The sequence below is a fragment of the Podarcis tiliguerta genome (assembly GCF_965153285.1).
Source record: "Podarcis tiliguerta genome assembly, chromosome: 4".
Classification (NCBI taxonomy): Eukaryota; Metazoa; Chordata; class Lepidosauria; order Squamata; family Lacertidae; genus Podarcis; species Podarcis tiliguerta.
The window spans coordinates 61,661,395-61,687,533 of NC_139537.1; the positions used below are offsets into that span (position 1 = coordinate 61,661,395).

The 26,139-nt window shown below is 40.7% G+C and overlaps 1 protein-coding gene across 10 annotated transcripts in view; it reads left to right on the plus strand.

The window, feature by feature from the left end:
- The window catches only part of LOC310677106 (uncharacterized protein), a 332,640-nt gene that overhangs the window by 141,047 nt on the left and 165,454 nt on the right, over window positions 1–26,139 (plus strand). For 5 of the 10 annotated variants that reach the window (XR_014510919.1, XM_083439493.1, XM_083439496.1 and 2 more), the window contains one exon: window positions 5,331–5,354. Coding sequence is in view for 9 of the 10 variants with exons in the window: in XM_083439493.1 (XP_083295619.1) it covers window positions 5,331–5,354 (24 nt within the window). In the remaining variant the exon portion in view is untranslated. The remainder of the gene's footprint in view (window positions 1–5,330; window positions 5,355–26,139) is intronic. The other 5 variants (XM_083439492.1, XM_083439491.1, XM_083439490.1 and 2 more) reach the window with 1 other exon arrangement.

Below are 26,139 nucleotides of genomic sequence, written 5' to 3' on the forward strand. Positions count from 1 at the left end.
TGTAAAACAGTTCCCACTGTTATTTATTTCATAAAATTTATATAACACTTAATTGTTTAAAAACCACACCTCTCAAAGTGGTTCATCAAAAGCAGTTTTTTAATAGCACCTTTTCACAAAGAGAAGAAGCAGCTGATAAGGAGTCAATAATATGTGTTTTGCTGTCCTTTGTAATATGGATACAAGTTATTTACCTTTCTCTTACCATATGCCCTTTCCTGCATAAAGCTAATGCACTTTATGTGGATCAAGTCCCCATACAACCCAGAATGGGATGAACACATGGCCCAGGCTAAAGTTCAGATCCAGCAATTCAAACCACTTGAATGCCTCTAACTCAAATGAAGCTAGCAAGGGCCAAATCCAGAGAATCAGTCCAAAGGTTATAGACTGGAACACTGTACAAAACCCAAACTCAATCCATTGGCAGCATCAGCTACTGTTTCTCTCCATAGGGCTAATCCAAGCCTTGCTTGGAATCCAGGCAGAGGGCAGCTGCTCCAGCTTCGTTGGATCAGATTTGATTCCAACACAGGTGCAGCTAAGCAGGGCTGGCAACAAGTCCTGACATATAGGAACACAGCCAGTTGAAGAGTTCGACCCCATAAATGCCACAGTTAAGCATATTAGCCACTAAGATGTTATAGGACTGTTTTCTGCTGAAGCATAGCTGCCCTTCAGAAACTGAAGCACTAGAAAAGCTGCGCAGAACTAAATCTAGGCCAAATAGCTCCACTAAAACCACCACTTTCATGGGACCATTCATTCTTTGTCACTTGAGATAGAGATATTGAAATAGATACCGAGATAGATTTAGAAGGACTAGAGAGGTGAAGGCCTGGCAAAATACTAGCAAAACAGGGGAACATGCCCCCATTTTCCACCCTCCAATTTCTCCATTACTATTTGGGGGGGGGGGGCTTTGCATCTCTATTTCAGACCAACAAATCTGACTGTAATTTGCTACATTGTTATGACCTGCCAATATGAGGTGGCAGAGGGCTTTCTAGTAAAAGCTTTGCCCCACTTCAAGTGGTAGCTTGGCTGGTCTTAGCTCCTTGGAAATGGGCCAATAGTGGCTGCCATCTTGTTTTCTCATAGAATACAACATACTGAGTCATGTCATTGGTCCATCGAGCTCATTATTGTCTATACTGCTTGGCTGTAGCTCTCCGGGGTTCCAGATGGGTCGCTCCCAGCCCTACCTAGTGATGTCAGGAATTGATTCTCGTATTTTCTTCATGCAAAGCAGATGCTCTACACTGAGCTGTGGTGCATCACACTTACCTCTTCACACAGAGAACTCCCAAGATTGTGGAACCTTGGTTGCACAGGGTCCCAGGAGATGGGGAAACCTCCATGTGAAGAAGTATTTGTGTGTAGGCTTCCCCATCTTACCTTGCCACAGTAGCCCAACAACAGTGGTTTTAGAACTGGGGAGAACTATGTTCCATTGGGTGAACCGTCCTGTAGTGTCAGTGTACTCTCTGAATTTTCTGTTCCTCTTTCCGTGCTAAATGCATGAAAAGGGCTGGAAATGAAAGAAAACAGAAAGATCCTATAAGATCTCTTTTGGTCAAATTTGGGGTTATGGGGCAGATCCAGGTTTCAGCTTTCAGCTGCAATGCATTACAAAATGAGTTTGCTATATCGGTGACTAATTTCTGCAGAAAGCTTTTTATCTAGATGAAACTAGATGGAGCACTATGATACACACATACACACGTTACTTTAACAATGACCTAAAACTCTCTTACATTATTGTTAGAGAACCATAGATGTACTCTATACATGGCAGCCTGATTCCTTCTCCTTCAAAGCATTTTGATATAAGATGCACAAATAATGGCACTTTTCATGCATCCCTTCTCTTGACTATAGGTTGTACCTCTCTCAAGTTCACTGCTAGTTTTAATCCTAGGAAACCTTGACCAGCTGATATTTCAGCAGTTAATGGAAGCTCATTTTCCCATGCTATCTTGAGGTTTGGCTCTATTCAGCTTTCACAAGGGCTCTTTGGTCTTTTGTTAGAACACATAAATAACGACCTTCAGAGATTCTGACGATCAATACACATGAGCTTTCATTACAGCTTCTTCAGTGAATTAATCAAATTACGTGGGACAAATGATTAGCTGCATTATCGTCACCTTTTCTGTTAGGACAATTTGTATATCTTAGAACACAGACTTTAAGTCCTAGTGGATCATTACTCCTTGTGATGGGCACATCCCAGTCAATGGGTCCTGCATTGCCTGCAGAACGGAGACCCGGCCACAGCAAAATGGACTCCGCTGCTCAGCCCACCTTACCCTGTAAGAAACTTCCTGCCATCAGATAAAGGGATATTTTTCTACAAACCTGCCCCATTATCAGCCAGCTTAAAAAACCTTCCTGGAGTCTCCCTGAAGCCGTCTTCTCCCATTGCCCCAGAATGATGCTATGTGCAGACCAGTATTGACCAGATCACCACTGCTGCTGCCACCAGGCCCACCCACATAGGAGGGAGCCCTTTAGAAGGCATTTTGCCAAGGTCCCCTTCAACCTCATGCTAGCCCATAAAAGCTAACTGTATCTGGGGAAAATGTGAAAAGAAGGCCCTCTTGCACATGCTGCATTCATACACCAGGTTTGTCAGATTCCTCCTAGAAAATTGGCATGTCTTGTTTGACATTATTGAGCTAAATGAAACTGTCTGCTTGTTTTTGAAGCAGACCAGGTCATTTCCCTTTCCATGTCCTTGGGTATCATAGACCAATTACACGTTAAGAAAAGGCCACAACCAATTCCTTTATACTGCACAAAATCTCAATATCTTTAGATGGGAGACTTAGGTTACTGAAAAATATCCATCCTGAGAGTAATGGAATAATTGGGAAAAGCCATGGCCTATGAGTAGTTTTGTGGTGTGCCATGCAATTCTCAGAAGCTGAGCAGCAAAGAAGTGCCCCCTGACTTCTACCACGAAATGGTGGCCAAAAAGGACTTGATTGTGCAGTGAGTAGCCCATGCAAAACATAATAAATGCTCTTACTGTGCATTTACTTCCCATTCAATGACAAGAAATTGTTCTAGGCTAAAACAACGTAGAGTGAAATCTGAAAGGCATTTGACGAGCAAAACTGTGTCTGACAGTAGTTGTTCCTTCTAAAAGCCCCTTTAAAGCCACATTCAAATGACGACAGCAGCTTTTTTCTGCTGCCATTTTTAGCTTCTGTTATGTTTGCCCATACATTATCTCCCTCACCACCACCCCTGCCACCCCTTCCTGGGAAGATGGCCCATTCTTACGCCCTTGTTCAGGCTGCAAGTGAAAATGAATTTGATAGCCTGACCTCATCATCCAAGGTCAGGATCGAAATTGGCACATTTATCAGTCTCTGCTCAAAAAAAGGCCAAAGTCTAGAATTATGGAACCGTGATGCTTTGGGGATAGGCTGTCAAGATTTCGTGATGAAGTTTGTACAGTTCTGCCTGTATGTCTGTGACTAATCTGCTGCTGAATTATTCTTCTATCCACAAAATCATTTCCCCACCCCCACCCCAGTCCTTCAGTACTATTTCACACATCCACAAACCACAGACTTGGGCTTTAACTCGGTTCTTCTGTTAGAGATGAGATCCGCAACCAAAATACTTTCAGATTTATTCGGCGATTGATTACAAATCTTCGCCACATTTTAAAAGTCCCCTTTACCATGCGTATCTTGAAAAGTACACAAACAGCCTTGCGCTTTTTTGCAAATATATATGGTAGTCTTGCTTTAGGGCTAAAATGTCCTTGAAAGACTTTTTACAAAATGTATTCAATAACGAAATGCAGAATTGATGCAGTGGTGAAGCGGGGGGTGGGGTGGGAGCTTGCATCAACTAAAAAGGGCACTGTATGCTAATAAGCAAATGTGAATCCTTATCAAGAACTGTTTCTCTAAATGGCAAAGAATCACTTTCCCTTTTTAGGGCTTGTAATGATTTTAAGACCTAAAATAAATGCAGCAGCTTGGGCATTAAACAATCATTAATGCTTCTCATGGGCAGACTCTTTTGCTATTGTGCTAACTTAAAGATGTAATGTGTTTGGATTTGATGAATAATGTCATTTGAAGTTTGAACTCCTATGTGTCTGCATATTGATGGGGCAGAGCCATTTATGGCTAGCAACTGGCAAAATGTCCAGTGCTTCCCACAATATAGTTTAAGCAACTTATTTTTTTTAAATAATAATAATAATACAAGAGTGGCCTGTCCTTCTGGGAGGGTCAAACTCCTTAGATCAAATGCTTTGAAGCATGTCACAATTTGAATTCTTCAGAGCACATCTAGCTGTGCAGCACCTTGGACAGCAGCCAGAGAGGACACTACAGTGGTACCTCGGGTTAAGTACTTAATTCGTTCCGGAGGTCCGTTCTTAACCTGAAACTGTTCTTAACCTGAAGCACCACTTAAGCTAATGGGGCCTCCCGCTGCCGCTGCGTCGCGCTGCCAGAGCCAGATTTCTGTTCTCATCCTGAAGCAAAGTTCTTAACCTGAAGCACTATTTCTGGGTTAGCGGAGTCTGTAACCTGAAGCATATGTAACCTGAAGTGCATGTAACCCGAGGTACCACTGTACTGGACTAGATGATCCCTTTTGGTATAGGGCAATTTACAGCTCTCTCTCATAATAACAGGTCTTAGGAGTCATTCAGTTAAATTAGCCATAGTTTTGGAACATATAAAAGACTGTGCTATATCATACAGCATTTAAGTTAAGAGAAAATGTGATACCACAAGGTATTGTTTGGCCTGCTTGAATTCATGGGTGAATTTGTATGGCCCATGTAAGTCATTATGCCCCACCTTAGTTTGACTACTCCTTTACATAGTACAAATGTGCCATATAAACTTTTGTTCCTTTCTTCTTGGTGAGGAATGAGTGGAGAAAAGCCAGGGCCATCAATGCCCCCTTGTGATAGTGCATGATATTGAAAGTGAGGTCTGCTGCTGAAATCTACAGAAAATTAAGAAACTAGAATGAGTCAGTGCAACTTGTGACCCAGAAGGTTGAACCTCTCTCACCTTGGATGGTGGCCCACCAGGAACTTGAAAGCCCTGTATTTTCTGCCTGTTTTAGACTGTAAAAATCTAAAGTAGGAGGTAAGGTGTCTGTGTGCGGAAGGGAAGTCAAGCCCCTGGTAGGTCAGAGTACATGGCTGGTGGGCCAGGTTCCCTCGGTGGATCACAAACTCAACTAGATTTGGAGCATGTGACGCCTTCTTGCACAACAAGCATATCTAATACTCATCAGAATGCTCTCTTTTTCTTGCATGTCTTCCCCATGATCTGTCACAGAACACAAGCTGGACACAAGAGTAAGTGAGTATGACATACTTATTGATTTCACTGTTAGTCAAGGGGCTTCGTTTATACATGCATTTTACAGCCAGAGTATTGGCCCTTGGGGAAAAGCCACAGCAATCAATTTAATTAGGAGGCTTTCAGAAATCATGTCTCTCCCATGTCTCTCCCCATTAACCTTAATGAACCCCAAGACATGTTTATAGTGCGTTTCCCCTTCGAAGGCTTCTGTACGGTAAGCATCAAAACGCCTCACTATAATGAGTGGGATCTGTGGTTTCCTTTCCCCTTTAAGGTTTTCTTTGATGGTGTTAAGCTAGAGCAGATTTGAACATTAAAAGGTCAGGTGGCTTTCAGCTTTGCTTCAAAAGGAGCCCCAACCACGACTTTTATAAGCCTTTGATATGAGATGACGAAGAAGAGTGATTTGGCCTAGAGGTGAGCCTGGGAAATCGGACAGACTCCACCTGAAAAGTTGTGGAAGTTCATGCCAATCTTCTTTTAAATCAAACAGAAGAAACTTTGAGGACAGTTCAGATGGATTATTCAGGATCAGAGTAGACTTGACGCTAACTGTTCAGTTGTCATTATTAATGGTGGCATCTAACTCCTCCCTCCTCCAAAATGTTAAATGTCACAATGTGTCCTGTGGCAAAATATTTATTTTATTTCACAACATTTATATACTGCCCGATTGTCATACAGCCTCAAAGGGGTTTACAAAAAGCACAAACTATGTAATTGTCAGTTAAAAGCAAGCATCTAAAGCTTAAAATAAAATAAAATCAGACATAAGCTAAAACCAGATTAAAACACATGACAGCTTCTACACATACTTATCACAGAGTCCCATTTAACTATGTTTAACAACAGTAACTTAACATGCAGGACTAGTGAACTGGTCAGAGATAGAGTTGTTCCTGGAGAGTATTCACATGTCAGCTGCCTCACTCTTCCCATAAATGGTACGCCATCATATAACAGCAGGCTCCTTTTTGTGTCTATTTGTGTCTGTGTGTGTTTTGAATTGAAAGATTTTGAACTTATATGTCTCTCTGTGATGGTTGTTCTTTAAACATGGCTTAGTTAAGCCATCAAAAAGCATGGAAGTTCAGAATGCCCTGGCAAACAAGAAGATTCCTTGGATTAAGCATTAGGAAGTTTTTTGAACTCTTAAGAGCAGTGAGAGGCTAGATAGGCACTTGCAAAAAGGGCAGGTGGTATTTGCTATGCAGGATAAAGATCAGATGATATGAGCATCGTTTCCTTTTCTGCTCTCATCTCATCACAAGATCTTTGCATCTGCAGTGCTTCCTATTTATTAAGATCTTAACTGCAATATATTAATAATGGATTCTTTATGCTTTGAGGGACTTTTCTAGTTCATTTATTTTTCATGCTGTATTTTAGGAGTTGTATAAGTGTTATTATATTTTTACCATATGTAACTTTTGTTTATTATATTGCCATCCACTGAATTTCCCCCTTGGGAAAGCACAGCAGGATACAAATTAGGTTATATTTTAAAATATAAATAATTCTGTGTGCAAACAAACACATAACTCTTCTCATCAGTTTGATAACTGTAAAATACCTCAACACGTCCATCCACCCAAACAAACATATATTGGAAGGCTTATGTTTCCAGATAAGTGCTCTGATCCATGGGGTCACGAAGAGTCGGATACGACTAAACGACTAAACAACAACAACAAATGGGCATGATGCAATGATGGTTGTGGACTGTGACATCCCCTTTGAGAACACTTAAGGCTACAATCCTATACCCACTTATCTTGGAGTAAGTCACACTAAGCTCAGTGGACAAACTTTTGAGTAGACATGTATCAGATTGCCCTGTACTCCTGACTTTAAGTTCTTCCTAGGGAAATAAATAGAACACGTACTGCAGCCCTCTACAGGCTCCCTGTTGAATTCAATGGGTTTTACTTCTGAGTAGACATGCATCCATTTGCACTATTATGTTCTTAATTATAGCTGGTCTGTGGCCATTGCTGTTTCCCAGAAAAGCAATGCACTACCTAGTAGAAAATTCCAGCTCATCAGAGCTATATTCCAAATTGTCCCAAGATTTGGTCAGTGATACCAACAGTTTAATGAATTTATAATTACTATTTTCGGGGGGGGGGGGTGAAACAGGATATTTTAAGGTTGTAGAAATAACATTGGCAATGTCTCGTTTCCCCATCATTTGGGCAACCCCAACAAAAACAGTATGTGTTTTACTTTTCTATAAACTGCTGGCCCATCAAGAAAGCAGGTAAATGAGCACAAAATACCTGAATCCAAAACTGTAATGGTTTCCAGCCTCTTAGTACATGCAAATGGCTATACTTCACTGGTTGGCTAAGGGCATTATCTCAACAAAAGAACTGGTTTGGTAGCCTTTCCTACTAGATGCTAAACCTCCCTGGATATAGGTTCACAGGCCTGGAAGGAACCTGTGGATATCACCCAGACTGTTCCCCAAACCATAGACAGACACACAGAACCATACATAGATGGTTTGAGGGTTTTTGTTTCTTAACAATCCAGTGGTATATAATGTTTATGAAATAAAAAAAATAATAAAATAAAATAGAGAAATAGTTCCTATGCCTATATCATTGGCTAATGCAGTAATTTCTGCACTCTTTCCTCCACAGACCACTGGAAAGTTCCGGGGGGGGGGGGGCTTGAGGGACCACTTAATGGTTTTCCTACTTACTGTAGCAATTGTAATGCCTTATGCTCAATACTATATGATTTCCTATTGCATTTTTATATACATGTTCTTTGGGAACCCCTAGGCTAGTGGCCACCTAAAAATGCCATCTAATAACAATTTTTCAATGTATGCAATTTATTTTTGTCAATGTATACAGTTTGGGGGGGGTTGTTGTTTTTTGTATTGTATTCCATTCCCAGAGCTACTGTCCTTGAGATCCCATGAAGGACAAATGTAAATCTTGATGTATGCGATAACATGTACTTCTGTAGCATCTTCTAGTGTGACTATCTCTAATTAGTAAATTAATACCCTGCCATTTGAAATAATCACACTCCACCGATAAATAGGAAACAAAGCACAGACATTGCCTACAATTCTGGGGACTGTTCAGCTGCTAACATGCCTCTCCCATAACTCTTTTGACTCTGTTAAGATAATCATATACCATCTGCTTCTAGCCTCAGGCTGGCTGTGATGTGTGTTCAGGACAAATAAAAAGGACAATCAAAAGTATGCACCCTGCCCCTGGTAAGCATTGGGATCATCTTGCAATATTTTTTAAACCAAAAATCTATATTTTCATTTGAATCTCTTCATTGGTTCTAGCATTCTTACACAAAAACCAAAAAATGGACTTCTTCAAAGATGTAAAAAATGACAAACAGCTGACATTTCTTTCTAATACTCCTTTAAGTATGAGTTGCTGCAAGCGATGGAAATGTCACTCAGTGCTCTGAGGCCATTTTGTCCCTGCCAGGGTGGGTACCTTAAGGGACCTTTACTATGATGGCTACTGAACTTTTAAACTTAGATTACTCACACATTTTGATTCACATGTGCAGATTAACTTCTAAGCAAATTAAAATTTGCCCCCAGGAAGAAATGACCCTTCTGCGCGTGCCCCAGAATGTAACTTCCAGTTAAGGATAGGCCAGTCGTGGAGAGAGAAAGTGTGTGTCTACAAGCATATACAACCTGGGCAGTCTTATGAATGTATGGAGTTTGTGGCAGGGAACAGTGAGGAAATTCCTAATTTACTTTTCTTTATTATTATTAACTCTTTAATTTGAATTTTAAAAATATCAAAATGCAACAACATTTAATACAGACACAAAGCGAGAAAATAAAGAAGACAGAAAATAAAAAGAGAAAAAAGAGAAGGAAAAAACAAAAAAACACATAATACTATACATTTCATATATGTAAATGCCATATCATATTTACAAACTCACAAAAAAGAACAAAAACATTACTGTGAATTAGCTAAAAAAGGCTTCCAAATATTTTCATTTACTATATCTGTTCTTTTCTTTATAATGCACAGTCTCAAATTAACTTAGTTATTTTCGTACGTCCAAACATAATCTTATTTACTTTACAAGCATTTGTTGAAAACAGGTCCAAGTTTGGTAAACTGGAGAGATAATTTATGAACAAAAAGATATTTGAAAAGCTATGGAATGCCTTCCCAAGCCAAAATGTGGATTCTCATGTGATCAAGTTCAATATACTGCTATAAAAAATGAAGCACAGTTCTTCCCCGTGTGGTCTTAACGTGTATAGTATGCTATATTTTTAAAATATTCCTCCATTTCAAGAGAGAGATAGGGAGAGAGAGAGAGAGAGAGAGAGAGAAAGCTTCAAGTAATGCTACATAGTACAATATTTCAAATCAATGGAGCAAATTGCCTTCTGAAAGTAGATAACAAAGAGGCAAAAGCCACCTATGAAGCAAAATAAGGCCATAAAACAAAGTTATGCTCGGAGTAGATCACATCGCTTCCCTCTGTAAGACGGCTGCATAGAACGGATAGGTCTGTTTTATAGAAGAGCAATTATAGGAGAAGCACAAAAGAGTGTGGAGACAAAATGCACCCAGATGGGAAGATTGGGTGTCCTGGATACATTCTGTGATATTGAAAAAGTTCACTTGCTTTTTGACAAATGTGATGGCTATTGCTCAGAACAAAATAGTTCCTTTGAGGGAAGTTAACCATGGTGCCAAAATATGTAAAAAGAACACAAATGACAGAATATTCTCAGTTTAGTAAACAGACTGTGGGGATAGATTGCATTCATTAGTAATCTCAGTCAGAGATTGTTGGGGTGGATTTTGAGCTCGCTGTCAGAAATCTGAGCAGCTCAGTATGGGTGTAAAAGTTGAATTATTAGAGTTTTGCTACTCCTTGGTAATCAGAGGACTTGTTATGAAAGCAAGGCTGGGCACACAACATACATTTAAAGCACCCAACCACACCCAAAAGAACTGCGGAGACTAGTTTATTAAGGGTGCTTGGACTTGTGTAGCTCTGTGAAGAGGAAATGTGCTTTAAATGTATGGTGTCTTCCAGACTATTTCACAAGACTATTGAGCAAGACTCAAGCACACACGGTTGCATAATTCAGGTCGCATAATTAAAGTGAATTTGGCATTGTTGAGCCACAATTATCGTTCCAAAGAAAACCAAATATTTTGTGGTAAGGAAAGTGACTTGAAAATGTATGGGGAATTGTGGGATAACAATTGCTTGACATGATGCCATATAACTTCCCACACAAATATATATATATATATATATATCAATCAAAATGAATGCTCAGTAAGCAGCCAACATTGTATAGTCATCGTCTCCAGCAAATCAGGATAAGTGTTCAATAAAAAGGTTATTTGGTGGTGACCTAAGAGGAGGTTTTCAGTGAATGATAGAAGCAAAAGCATATTGCACTTTTAAAACATAAAAATAGCCTCTTAAAAAGCAAACTAATAGAATTAGTCACTGTGGTTCTTGAAATTGGCATGTATATAAGTAATTTCTGTTATTTGTAAATGCTCTTTATTAAAGGGAAAGTAGTATTAATTATAAGCATCAATGATGTGATTACTTCTAAAAACGATCTTTCTGTTGTTGATAGTGTAATTTGCTGCCTGATTGAAGGCGATCAACATCAAATGCTGAAACCTAAATCTGGCCTTCAGAGAAGATGTTCATAATAATTATTGTTACCAGAAAATTTAAATGCTGTGCTGCTGCATACTTCTATTTATTCGTTTGTCTGATAAATTTTTAACCCACCCTTCATCCAAGGGTCTCAGAGCAAGTTACATCTCCACCAAAACCACAATCAATGAACTACTAAAAGGGAAAATAAAATGACCACAAAATCAGCATCTAACCCCACAATGGCTCTCATTAACATGGCAGACTGAAATCATTGAAAGGCTGGTGAAAAGAGGTGTATTTTTATTTGGTGGTGAAATGCAACAGCATCAGCCCAAATCATGCTTCCAAGGGCATTATACAAGCTGGCTGTACCACCATGGAGAAGGTCCCATCTCAAGCCACCACCTAATAATAATAAATAATAATAATAATAAATTTTATTTATACCCTGCCTTCCCCAGCCAAGACAGGGCTCAGGGCGGATACAACCAATAATAAAAATAAGTTGATTAAAATACAATTTAAAAACAAGATTAAAATACAACATTAAAACATTAAGATGCAGCCTCTTCACAGGAGGAGAAAGGAAAAAGAAAGAGGGGGAGGGAATCAAACTGATTCTAAGCCAAAGTCCAGGCGGAACAACTCTGTCTTACGGGCCCTGCGGAAAGAACTCAGATCCTGCAGGGCCCTGGTCTCATGAGACAGAGCGTTCCACCAGGCCGGAGCCAGTGTTGAAAAGGCCCTGGCTCTGGCTGAGGCTAATCTGACTTCCTTAGGGCCCGGGACCTCTAAAGTGTTGCTATTTATGGACCTTAAGGTCCCCCACAGGGCATACCAGGAGAGGCGGTCCCGTACGTACGAGGGTCCTAGGGTCCTCTACCTAATGGTGGAGCCACAAGGAAGGCCTGCCTCCAGAGCTAAAAGCCTAGGCCAACTAATATTGGGAAGGGTGTTTCTACAGATACTTGGGTCCCAAGTCATTGATTGCTCTAAAGGTTAGCACCAACACTTTAAGTTCAGCCAAGAGAAATATAGACAACTGAAGGAGCAGTTTTATAATGTGCTTCTTGGTGCAAGGAAAAAAATAGGTATAAAAGGAGAATTCCTAGATGCCAATATCCAAGTTTGAGGCAAGTACTTCTTGGTGAGAGAACCCCGGAATAGATTTAAAATCACAAAATATACAGCAAAGTAAAGCATGAAAATGTAGGCTGTTACAGACCTTTAAAATATGCCCTTGTGAATTCCAAAACTTCCCCAGCATAGGAAAAGACCACACATTTGGTAAGTTTAAAATTGGTTTACTTACAAACTCTTCAAAGGTCTGGCTCATGTGCTTTTCCATACAGCATTCAGAAAAAGTTGCACAGGTAGTGAAGCTTGTCTTAGTTTCAAATGGTAGGAGTTTCTAAATTATTGGTATAGAACCTCAAGAGTGGCTTTTGAGAGCCATGCAGCCTGAGCTGGAACAACTAGCTTAGCCCTTTCACACACTGAACTTCCAGGTAGACTGGAGAGTGAACAATAGGCTTTATTACCCCCTCAAGGTTAAGGGGAATGACCTAGCTAAGCCTGGCAGGACAGCTTACTCTATGGTCTTAATCTCTTTATGCATTAAGTAGACTTAAGCATGTTGGTTATATGAGGCTGCTTATCATACAGTGCCAGACTAACAGTGGTTAGGAGAAGGGTCATAGGTCTGTGGCAAAACACCTGCTTTGCATACAAAAGGCAAATAACTCCCATAATTCCCTGGGAAGAGAGATTGGTTGCTAAACCATGCTGGAAATTGTAATTCTGTGAGGGGAACACGGATCTCCTAATAATTCTCAGCAACTTTAACAAAAGCCATCTCATAGGGTTCTTTGGAGGAAGCCATGAGAACCAGTGTGGTGTAGTGGTTAAGAGCGGTGGACTCGTAATCTGGTGAACCGGGTTTGCGTCTCCGCTCCTCCACATGCAACTGCTGGGTGACCTTGGGCTAGTCACACTTCTCTGAAGTATCTCAGCCCCACTCACCTCACAGAGTATTTGTTGTGGGAAAGGAAGGGAAAGGAGAATGTTAGCCGCTTTGAGACTCCTTCGGGTAGTGATAAAGCAGGATATCAAATCCAAACTCCTCCTCCTCCTCCTCCTCCCCTTCTTCTTCTTCTTCTTCTTCTTCTTCTTCTTCTTCTTCTTCTGGTATCATGGTGCTTTTAAAAATGTTTAGGGCAGTTGTGACTAGGAAAGTAGGTGTAGGATTGCAGTCAAAGTCATACCCTTGGGCTTAGAACCCACTGTTGCTGCCTGGTAATCTCTGCCATTATGTTCATACTCACATCATCCAAAACCATCTCCCTATTTAAAGTCTAGCAAACAGTGAGGTGGCCTCAGGTGGAAAGTGAAATAGGAAACAAATCAAGAAGCCCAGTAATCAGAAGAATCAAGCACTGTGCCATTTCATGCATGAAGGAAAAATCTGTAAATGCAAACCAAGTGGAAAGAATTCCAGGTGTGTGAGCTGTGCCACTCACTTGGAACCGAAGAGGAAATTAATCTTTTTTATATCCTAGTCACAATCTCCTTTCATCAGCCAGGTCATGCCATTGATAGAAAGCCAAGGTTGATTCCAACTGACATCGGCAGCTCCTTCTTCTACACATGCTGTCCTCAAGTCAAAATCCAGGTGCAACTGCTGGGGAGAAAACACCCAGCTGCTTTATACATGCAGTATAACAATGCCTCTGCTTTAATTAGTATGACAAGGGAAATACCCTCCTGTCTGTCACAGAATGTGAATCTTCAGGCATGAATATGTATTGTTTTCTTTGGAGTTTCTTAGACATGATTCCTTTTTAGATATTCAGAAGGTTCTTCTCTTGAGATGATTGCATAGTTCGTTTAGCTGAAGGTACTTGCTTAGCAGCCTTGATAGCTGGTGGCTTCTAGCTACCACCCACCCCCATCTGCTTGGTAAACAGCAGACATGAACAACTGGAAGATAGAAGGGGAAGAGTCTGCGATTTGCAGCTGTTTGGTGACAAGGCGCTTTGAGCATGTAGCTGCTGCTAATCCTTCTAGAGGAATCAATTCCATTTTAAAGATTTCTGTTTGTTTTTGTTGGTTTAATACACCCACACCCAACCACCGCCTTTCAGGACACATAGCTTTTGCAAGGTGGCTTACAGAAAACAATTTCCCCCAAAACATATAAAACACATCAAAGTAGGGGGGGAGGGAGGGACACAACTTCAAAACTGAAGAAAAAATCATTAGCATTTAAACATTTTCCATCACAGCAGATGAAACAAGAGCCAGAATAAAACCATTAAATAAAGTTCAATATGAAAAGTGTGCAGTAGAACAGATATGTCACTTTTTTCAGCCTAGTAGAACTGGCTGAAGGGAAAATGGAATAAAAGGTTTTCAAAGTACTTTTCAAAACCCAGTAACAATAGTACTATATGCACCTCCAGGAAAGGAAGCCCCATAGATCTGGGGCCATCACTGAAAAACAGGTCTGGAAAAAAAGACTGGAAAAGTTATTTCCACCTTCAGCAAAATAATTTCAGCAGCTTGTGTTGGTGCAGTTCAACACTCTTAATGCCTGCTCTTCTTCCACTGCAATGATCAATAAGATTAGCAGTGTCAGGATTCTTGCCTGAATAAAAAGAGATTACCCAAGAAAGATTGCTCCACCCTGGCAGGGAAGCTTCTCTATGAAATTCCGCAAAAAAAAATCTTTTCTTTTTTTACCACTTAGGGAAGAGGTACACAATAAAAGCCAGTTGCTGAGACATTAAGTTGTTGCTGACTGAATCACTGCCATGCGTGTCATATCTGAAGGTAACATCACATACTCTTCATTTAAAAGTGTCAGGAAATTACTACAGCAGAACCTCCAGCCGATACAAAATGCTTTAGATTAGAGAAGTCACCTTCTGTGTGTTTTTTATGCTGACCTGAACGGATGGCAAAAAGAAAGAGGATGATGAAGTGCCATACATTTGCAAAATATTTCACCTATGTGCAATGATCATATATAATGTTTTTCTTCCAGCCCCACCATTTTTTAATATGGTGACATAGCAGTGTTCATCACAGAGCTGTATCTCTAGTCAGATGAACTCAAGTGCAAGAATCTATGTGAGGGCGCTGGAGGAGTTTCACAGAACACACCTGAAAGCAAACTGATCTTCATTCTCACCTTCTGAACAGATGTGCAAATTGGAACATCCTCTGACTCCAGATTTCTTTATCCAAACTTACTGTGTGATGACAAGGTCTGAGCAGGCTGCCTTTATGTTTCACACCCTCCTTTTAAGACTAGATAATTTCTTCTTTGGCGATCACTGGTAGATTTGGAGATACTGCAATCTCTAACTTGTTTTTGCGGAATTTGTGAGAGGACCTCGGCAGCTATGGGGGAGTTGCTGTTAAGGAGATGTTGGTAATGTTCTTTCCAGCGCAGTGCAATAGCTTCTTGATCTTTTAGAAGTGTGGTAGCATCTGCTGAGCGTAGGGGGCATATGCCATGATTTATTGGCCCACAGATGGTCTTTGTGGCTTTAAAGAAACTCTGTGCATCATGAGAAGCAATGGAGGCAGCCACTGTTTCACACCATTGCCTGCAAGGGACAAGACAATTTACATCTTCAGGCAGGGACGGACTTTGGAAATATTTCGTAATATGGCACCCTATGAGGGGCTAAAATTTGGTGTCCCCAAATTATGGATCTTCTCAATTTTGTGCCATCCTCCTTGACCCATAAGGGGTGGAAGAAATAAGCACCTGACCTACCATTGAGATCCAGTTCCCCACCCCTGGAATACTTAAGGACAAACCCCTTGGACCACCTCAAAGCCCAGCTAGAAAAAAATGGGGAATAATCAACTTCCCTGGACCATGCAGATATAAATAGAAACTGGACAGGACAGACTTGGGCGGGAGGACCAAATGTGAGATGAACTGGAAATAGACTGATCCATCCATTCCTGCTCTGTGTAATTTCACTCAGTCCTGCTTATTTAATCAGCTCTGTCAGAAAAGTCCGCTCTTCTCAGTCCCCGAAGGAGAGAAGCATCAACACAAAGAAGTGAGCATTGCTTTTTCTGCCAAAGAAAGGAGAAATAAAAACAAGAGCAAGAGGGCAAATCTAAATTGCTCTGTGACTACATGTTGTTTTGAATTGTAAGCTTGGACGTGAGGCACTACATAAATATAAACTCAGATTGTAGCCAAGGATGACTAAAGCATCAACATACGGTTAGTGGTCATGGAAAGATGAAACTCTTGAAATAGGTGATCTTGACTAGGATTCCAATACTCAACAGAAAAAAAATTTCCCCTCATACAAGAGGTTTGAATCAAAATCTCACCAAAATGGGATGATATAAGGGTTTGTTTTGTATATTTTTACAAAATGCTTAAAGCAGGCATGGGCCTCCCAGGTGTGGCTCAGCTACAACTCCCATCAGCCCCAGCAAGCATGGAGGATGGGAGCTGTAGCTCATCTAGAGGGGCAACTGTTCCCCAGACTTGGGTCCACAAATCATTCAGGGGTCCCCAGTGTGGCACCTGTTGACACCAGAGCACCCTCAGCCACAGTTTTTCAACTGTGGCACCAGGTCAAAAATGATTAGGGTTCCCAACACTAACTGATATTGCAAAATGAGCTCTTCCACATCTCAATTTCCTGATGTGTCTGTGTTCATGTTAACACCTAAGGGGAGTGTAAAATTTGGGGGAATGCAGTATCAGAGAGCCCTGCTGAGTAGAATGTCATTCTTTGCTGTGCTAGTTATGCAAATGATGTAAAATGACTGGAGTAAATATTGAAGAATAAATGTGAAGAGAAGGGCAGAGGTTCCACCAATTAGTTGAAAGAATTTCACTTGTAGCCTGGCAACACCATCACTGGATAAGCTGTTCAGATTATGAATGACTGGATTGATCCAGATTCAAATCAGTTGCCACCATGGCAAATCAAATGGGAAGGTGCACTTTGGGTATATTTGTATATTTTCCTGTTTAAATATTGCTTTTCTTCTTAGTTCCCAAATGTCTTGAGAACATTGCAGATTTACTAACCTGACTTCTCTCAATGTTTATCAGCATTTTCAATCTTACTAGATATGGATCTGCAAGCAGAAAATGCCTCCTGGTTGCTTTGCCATCCCCGACTCTTTTTTTAACGGTGTATGTCCGTATAATTTAAGCAACAAAATCCTTAGTAGCAAAACAGGACTTGGTAATCATTGATGGGACTAGAGCATGTACCAAATGAACAAATTTTAGAGTCCTTCAAAAGGGAGAGACATCTAAGCAACTTAAGGTACAATCTTCCCAGTACTTGTACCAGCAATAGTCACCAGAACTGGATATTGGAATGATGTTGCCGCTTTCAACCTGTGACCCCATCAGACCCAGATGCTGCGTGTCAGTGAACATTATCACTTCAGGCTAGGAATGAACAGATTTGTTTATGAACTTTGCTTCAGGATGAGAACAGAAATCGTGCTCTGGCGGGAGCCCCCATTAGCTAAAGTGGTGCTTCAGGTTCAGAACAGTTTCAGGTTAAGAACAGACCTCCGGAATGAATTAAGTATGTAACCAGAGGTACCACTGTATATGAAAGTCATGAAAACCCATCACCATTTTGGTGCAAAATTCTCCTACGTTTTGAGTCATGTGGGGTTTTTTTGTTTTCTGTTTGCCATGGAAACTCAAAGAGGCTCTGAGAAAGCAGCTTGAGAAAACCTGGAGCCCAGTTGTGAATATTTCACAAGAGCCTTGGATAAATGCTCTCTTGGATGGTTGATCACCCAACCCCATTAATCATTTATTGTCTCTTTCTGGCTTCCCATTAGATTTCTGCATGGCAGGATGTCATCCCTCACTTTTCAAAGGGTCAGGAATAGTTTTTCATTGCCACATTTTGATGAGATGTCTTTCATGATACCGTATATTAAGGGGAATAGATCTTCCTTGTGCTTTTTCTTCGTTAGGAGGCTGGAGTCTCAGACTCTGTGTCAATTTATCTTGTTGTGTTTCGGAGACTCTTGCAGCTCTCTTGGGTACCTGTCCTGCACAGGCAGCAAGGTGGGTACATCAACTCTTTTTTTTAATCATAATGTTCTTACATTCACTTTGGGCTAGCCTCACCAGCAATATTGCAGATCAGATATGAGATTCATTTATTAGCTTCCTTTTGAAACACAGTTCTCATTATAGATTTCTGAGTCATTCCGAGAGACGATCCACAATCTGCAGTTTGTCTCTGCTCAGGCAGAATTCTTGTTGGTTGAAGAATTACAGGAGTCATTCCTAGTAAAAGGAAGAATACATTTTCCAAAACAGTATTAAACATTCTTCAAAATTTCCCAACCCTTCTCTGGCGATCTTATCTTTCTAATGTGTCTATGTTACACATTTACACACCCTGTTGTATCTTCTGCATGCATGGATATTTACAAATAGGAACGTCTTACCCATAGGCACTAGGGGTGCGGGGCACCCGGGCGCCGGGCTCTCAGGAGCACCAGGCCGAGAGTCTGGGGCCCAAGAGTTGAGTCCAGGGAAGAGCCTGCCTGTCTGTCAGAGCGCCGTGGTGGGCTCTTCTGCTGTGGGAGGCTCTGTGCCGCGGGTTTGGGGGTGACCAAGCCAGTGAGACACTGAAACTGCCGACTGGCTCTGCCCTCCTGCACGCCTGGGACAGGGCAACCTGGGGGGCGGGGCGCCGGGTAGATCTTTGCACCCTGGTGCCACATATGTTTAAGACAGCCCTGTTTACAAACAGGGATGCAGTATACATCCACATATATTCCATGTGAGTTAAAGTCTGCAATGCTAGATGTATGTTTTGCCAATAAAGAGAGAAAGGGGCAGAGAAATCACAGAGGTCTAGTCCTTTACATTTCCTAGCCTGCTAGAGGGCGAAACCTGATCAAAGGATAGACTGCCAAGTCAGAGACCAATTGCTAAAGTCATATCATCAACAATTTATATGCTCACACCAAAACCAGGTTTTGAGGGATCATGCCTGGCACCAGCAGGTGTGCCTTCAGTGACCTGGCCTGTTCACTATATGGTGGGTCCATGTGGCAGTGTACCGATACCATCATCCACTCCGCTTTGAAGCCAAGTTCAGCTCCCATCCATGATGGCTGCTGGTCACCCTCTCCAGCCTTTGGGGCGGTGTCTGGGGCATTCTTTCTAGAGCCAGGTATGCTGGGCTGGAAAATGCCGGCATCACCATTGCAGTTTGCCATGGTATCCAAAATAATGCCAAGCAAATTGTTCCATCAGCAGAAGGATTTATGCTTGCGCATCACAACTTACCCCCTTTTCCTCGCCTTGCGTGACCCTGAAATCTGTTCTAGCGGTTCTCCCAACACTCTGGATCAGTTTGGAGGAGGATCCAGGGTGCAAATTGGGGGAGAATGGGGGAAGTTCCATTGTACAATTGGCAGTCCTTGCACTGGTGGGACACCTTTGTTGGGTAGGGCTCTATGGGTTTGGGGGCTTCATGAAGGCCCAGAAAATGACTGGGGGAAGGTAGGTCAGGAAGTTTAAAAATACAACTCTGTACTCATGAATCTTCATGGATAATTAAACTACTTTGTGCCACTGCATCTAAACACAAAAATAAGCATAGTAGTTTTGCAAACCAAGAGAGAGAGAGAAGAGGCGAAAGGCCCTAGGAATACAGTAGCACAAGGCAAATGCTGACAGTCCCTTTGAGAAAACTCAAAAGTTGTGGCATTTATTGCTTTGCAAAGTGAAGAGGACGATCCAGTCTCCAGCTGCATCTTTTCCTCTGACTCCTATAAGTGCTGCTTTAACCACACATACACACACACTTCCATTCTCAAGACATGGACTGAATTGTTTCCTAGGTGCACAATATATATTCATCAGTCAAATAAGGTTCATTTTTGTAGACTAAACTTCACATCTTGATGCTTCTCTCCACCCCCACCCCACCCCCATTTTTCTTGCCGATCACAATAATCTGAAAATATACAAATCAGATGGTTAGCAGCTCTAACAGATGACAATTGGGATGGTAGAGACCTTCCGAAACTGTGTGCTTCACACCTGCTAACAATATTGCGGAATTATGAATGGTTGTTTTTCCCGTTGCTACATAAATATTTAAGATGTGTTATTTCTTATTACAAGGCACCGCCAACACTTATAAATGCATAGCAATCTTTCACCACCCTTTCCCTAGTATCAACATTATCTTGTCAAACTTTGTTTCTAATCAGGACAGCATTATATGTTTTGCATATTGAAATACTTGGGTGCCTTCATATTGTTTTCATTCATGGCCTGCTTGCAGTAACACAACTGAAAGGCACAGTTTCACGGAACAGTAACCTGCAAGTATTGTACCAATAGATTTTCATTAGTCGGTGACATCCAGCTTGCAGAGAAGAATTAGCCTGCATCCTTTGGAACCAAATAATGTTGCTTCTGGCATCATCATCTCAGACAGAGTGGCCTATGGGGCCCTCATTTCTGTTTGATTTAGCTGACATTGACCACCCCTTTTTAGAATCATTTGTGTCTCCTTCACCAGTCTCATGCTATATTAAGTATATGAACTACTTATTTAAAATAAATATAGTGTTTTAAACGCCCCCATCGATCCATGTTTTGGGAAACCTTTGAACGGCTCCTTTTTAAAAAGAAAACATCGTTTTAAATAATTCTGAGCTTTAAATTATTCAATATATTTCTCCTTATCCCCATCCCGCCAGCACGCTGATAGAAACTCTGGAGCGGACATATCAGCATTTCATGAGATATTATTGTACCCAAATTCATACAGAACCAAATACCCCTCTGTCCAAATAGCCACACTCTCTGACCTCTATTAATTCATTTAGCACATGTACAACAATCATCTGAAGCTTGCTTTGAATGCTGCCTGCTCAAATCACTCAAATCTCTGCCCTCTCTTTAGGGAAAGAGAGTTTTTCTTTTTCTTCAACACTCCCAAGACACCCTAAGGAAGACTCACGTACCTTGTTGACGTGTTAATACTTAACTATGGTTTAGTATGAGGTGAAATAGGGATGCGGGTGGCGCTGTGGGTTAAACCACAGAGCCTAGGGCTTGCCGATCAGAAGGTCAGTGGTTCAAATTCCCGCAACGGGGTGAGCTCCCATTGTTCGGTCCCAGCCCCTGCCCACCTAGCAGTTCAAGAGCACGCCAGTGCAAGTAGATAAATAGGTACCGCTCCGGCGGGAAGATAAACGGCTTTCCATGCGCTGCTCTGGTTCGCTAGAAGTGGCTTAGTCATGCTGGCCACATGACCCGGAAGCTGAACGCTGGCTCCCTAGGCCAATAAAGCGAGATGAGCGCCGGAACCCCAGAGTCGGTCACAACTGGACCTAATGGTCAGGGGTCCCTTTACCTTTACCTATGAGGTGAAATGCCCCTGAGCAAAGTCTTAAACAATTTTAACCCCCTCATCAGCACAACATAAGAACGTAAGAGCTGGATCAGGCAAGTCGTCCTATTCACAGTGGCCAAGCAGATGCTTATGGGAAGCTTGTAAACAGGACTTGAGTGCAACAGCACTGTACCCTCCTGCAGTTTATAGTAACCGGTATTCAGAAGCATACATACTGCCTCTGACAGGGGAGGACAAGTGCTTTCAGGGTGACTAACAAACCCCAAGGTTTTCCCTCACCTTTTTTTTTTTAAATCATGAGGCAGGTTAGAGATGCACTGATCATCACAGTGTACTTTGCATTTTTAGGAGCATAGGAAACTGGCTTATACCAGGTCAGGCTATTTGTCAATCAAGACCAATAAATGACTGACAGGGTATCTTGCAGAGGTCTTTTCCATCACCAGCTACATTTTATAACTGGAAATGCCAGCGATTGAACCTGGGAGATTCTGCATGCAAATTGTGTGCTCTGCCACTGTGTGAGGATTGCACGCCCTTAACTTTAAAAAGATTTTTAGCCTAGTGATTTTCTTCATTTCCTATTTATGGTTTCTCTTGTCATATTGGACTTTTTAAAAAAGTATATCCAGTTCAAGGATCATCATTAGTGGAAAATGCTGTAGCAGAGACTAATAAATGTAATTAACATGGATATTTAAACGTTTGCTTGGAAAATAATTGGCATTGACTAGGAAAAATACAATTATGAAAAGTTATTCAGCCATATATATATATATATATATATATATAGTCTCATTATCTTAAACGTCTTTAATGCTTTAACTAAGGCATTATCCATGGACAATGAAGCAAGAGTTCAAGACTTTCTAAGCATGCAGTTTATTATCACGGCAGATCACTTTTTTTTTCATTATAGCATTTTGTTCTTTTTAAATTAAATGAATGAAATGACTACAGGCTGTGCGAATGTAAGCCTACAAAATTAAACCTTCATCCTTCTAATTACTTAATGTTATTTGAGAGCCAATGCAATCCATTCTTTTAATGTTTACATTTTATTTTCTTGACAATTTCAGAGGGAGACAAGGCAAATTAGTTGAATCCCAAAACTTTGATTAGGAAAAGTAGGATTTAAAGGAGTTGTCTAAAAAATGAATTAAGGAGCAATTTTCTTGGTAATAAGTCTGAGGCCTAGATACAGCTACATAAAGCCAATTAAAAGATGAAAGGGTGATGGCATACCCTGACCTGAGGCGGTTTATATAAGACAAAAAGCAGAGGAGGCTGTTGAAGGCCCATCTGTAGACTGAATGACCAGATGATAGAGGAGATCAGAAGAGGGAGAGTGAAACCCTACTGAAGGAAAACAGGAAACGGGGGTGTTTAGAAGAACACAACAAGACCCATATATTGGCCTTACATTTCCTCCTACTGAATATCTAGATAAAAGTACCAGACAGAAATGGGCCAAGAATAAATTTTTGGGCAATTTGATCGCAATACTTTTGCTCCACTTTGCGCAGAGTGGAGGCAAACGACATGTGACACCAGAAAATGTGTGTCTTTTTATATATATTTTTTAAAGTTTTAAATGACTCTTGCTCCAGAAGAAAAAAAGACTCCAAAATCACCAGTTGCAAAATGCCCCTTTTATTAGGACCAACAAAAAAAGTCAGAAAAAATGTCACAGAACTGTCACTTGCCGTATTTCTGTTTTTGTTTAATTGATCCAGCTGTGGACTTTATGGAACAACAAAGTTACTCTTTTTTCTTTCTTTTTTGTAAATACCGTATATGTACTTGTATATAATGTTGCTTTCACTCACCACAACCTTTTGTGTAGGACCTTAAGACTATAATAATAGTAACAGGTTTTTAGGATTAAACCCCACTGAAAAAAATCAATTATTTCTGATTGTACTATAAAGTTTTTGTTTGCCCTCCAGCTTATTAAGGACCATACAGTTCTTCTATGACTGAAGTGACTTTTGAATCTCTCTCTTTCTCTCTCCTGAGTTCATCTAATGATTTATCTGCTGAACAAAAATGCTTCTAATTTTCCCCACAACATTATTTATTACATTTGTATACCACCCTATACCCAAAGAATTCAGGTCAGTTCACAACACAAGTCACCTAGGAGACACCCTTTTATATAGCCCAGATGGGGCAGGTAAGCCTTACTGAGGCCAAGGTGATATGCTGTGATGTGAAATTTGTTTGATGAACGTATTATGCTTTCTAAAACATGTGGATAATGTTATGTCCAGGTGTAGAAGAATGAAAATTGTAATCCTAGCAGCTGTCCCTCCATATTGTAAGCCACCTTCAGCATGGTTTGAACTATGGAAAGAGCATACAAATTATGCATTTATGTATGTATGTTTAGGGGTAAACCATGCCCATATTTCCTGTATCTTATGGCAAGTGTGGCCCTGATCTTTCCTTTGCACTCAAAAGTCAGCACTTTTTAAATTCACCATGCACAGCAAGAGTCAGACAAAATGCAGATTCAAAAAGTGCCATCTGCCAAAGGAATGATTAGGCATGCACTTAGAGTGTACTCCCAGTTCTTCCTTTGCACTCATGGCTTGAATTCCAGCCGTTCAAGCTGGGCTACAAAGGAAGAGTCCTCCATTGCAGCTGTGGCTCAAACTTCCTGTCGTTTGACATCATAAGATGCCAGACAATTGGCACATGGCTCACCTGTCCAAGTGGCCTGTTGAGAGTTGCCTGCTTCTGGATTCCACCCTCCAGTTGGGTGCACTTCTCCATACCTGCACAAGGGGGGAGGGATAAAGAAATGGTGGCAATCATTTTTGCTGCCCATAGCAACCACATCACTACTCAACTTTCTTTTCAGTGGTGCATAGAAAGCACTGGTTGTTGTTGTTGTTGTATAAATTAAATTTGTATACCACCCGTCATCTGAAGATCACAGGGTGGTTTGCAACATAAAAATAGAAAATGAGATAAATACAAATGTGACCCAAATCTTACCTTCTTTCTTGGGGGATGCAGTTCCTCCTTTTAGGTGCTGTTTCAAGTGACAAGTGGCCTTGTTTATAACTGAACTCATTCATTTCAATGGATCTTGTCTGCTAAATGTTTTTTATACTACCTTAAAAGTATGTAGGCTCTGCAAATGGAGAGGAATGGGAACTGGTTTCTTTCAACATGTTTCAGTGTTTGTTCTAGTGCAATTCATTGAGCACTTTTATAATACTGTAGTAGTAAATTCCCTGCTAAGAAAAAAAAGTCACATTTTTCATTCTTCAGAGAGTGAGCTAGGGAAATATCAGATAAGTACATATTGCAGAATCAGTGACTACACAAAATGGTCAATCCATTTATTTTAATTTTATGTTATTATTAGCTTCACAAAATGGCCAGAGAATATTGTATGCAAGTAAACAACAGCACTTGGTTCCTACAGCCCAGCAGTTAGGAGGACTACTGTGTGATATTCTAGTTGCTATCTGTGTTGGATTTGAAACTGATTCTACATGTGTGATTATTGTTGTTTTGTTTTTAAATTGCTTTCATACATGCAGTTGTTTTATTTTAGATGTTTTATTGTATTGTAAACCACTCTGAGTTGCCTCATATGAAGCAATTCAGAAACGAAATGATTATGATTATGATTATTCAAGTCCTTCTATGGGAGATGTGTCCATGGCCAATATTTTCAGTTCAATGTACAGTTGCTGTGCATAAACAGCACCCAGCAAAACATAATGAAACAAAAAAACAGATTAACATTAAATTGTGAGAATATTGCCTAAAACTGAAACAGCAGGAAGGAGGACAAATCCACATCTTTAAAATGGATGCTCCTATTTGGGGATTGTAAAAAGCAGGCATTGGGGAATTGCAAGGAATCTTCGAAGTGCAAATGGCTTTTCTCATTTATGTTTTAGATTAGAATCACTCGAAATTGTTAGGAAGAACAGAGTAAGGGGTTGGCATTTATTTGGATTAGTTAATCTAGATTTCTTTAAGGGGAAAAAATTAACATTTTGTGAATGCCTCCTTACTGATTAATGCGAGCTTCAGCTTTTTGAAGGCTTTCCCTGGAGACATGCTGATATGTGAGAGGATGAGCAGACAAATTCCTCCTTTCCCTCCCACCTCACCCTGCACACTTGAATTTTACATTATTTTCCTGTGATGCCTTCTCCGAAAAGAAAACTTAAAATGGTCCTGCTCAAAACTGCACAGCTATCTCAGGCTGCTGTTTCCTAGGCAACATAACTAAGTGGAAGCAGCAGTCCCCGCATCTTTTCTTACTGTGTCGAAGCTCAGCTGAGTCAGACTCATCATTATTATTTATTAAGCATCCCAGAGTGAGAAGCACATTACAGGCATAAGATAAACCCAAGTCACAATATGAAAAAAGGCTAATCACATAGCCTGATCCCCCAATATCTCTGGAATGACAAGAGCAATTCACATTACAAAAGGCTCTGCAGTGACAAATGGGCGCGCTCTAGCCAAAAAACAACATTTATGGTTTGCTTTGTTTCCCCTTTTATTAAGTCAATTAGTACATTTATTCCTTCAAATGTAAACAAAGGGGAAGAGGGCTCCTTATTTTTCCTTGGAGAGTTGTTACGGGGATTAAAGAAATTATGGCAACTCATATTTAATCAGAGGATATAAATAATATGGTGCCTTTGTGTTGGTACGAAAAGCAATCTGTACAAGCAAAGTAT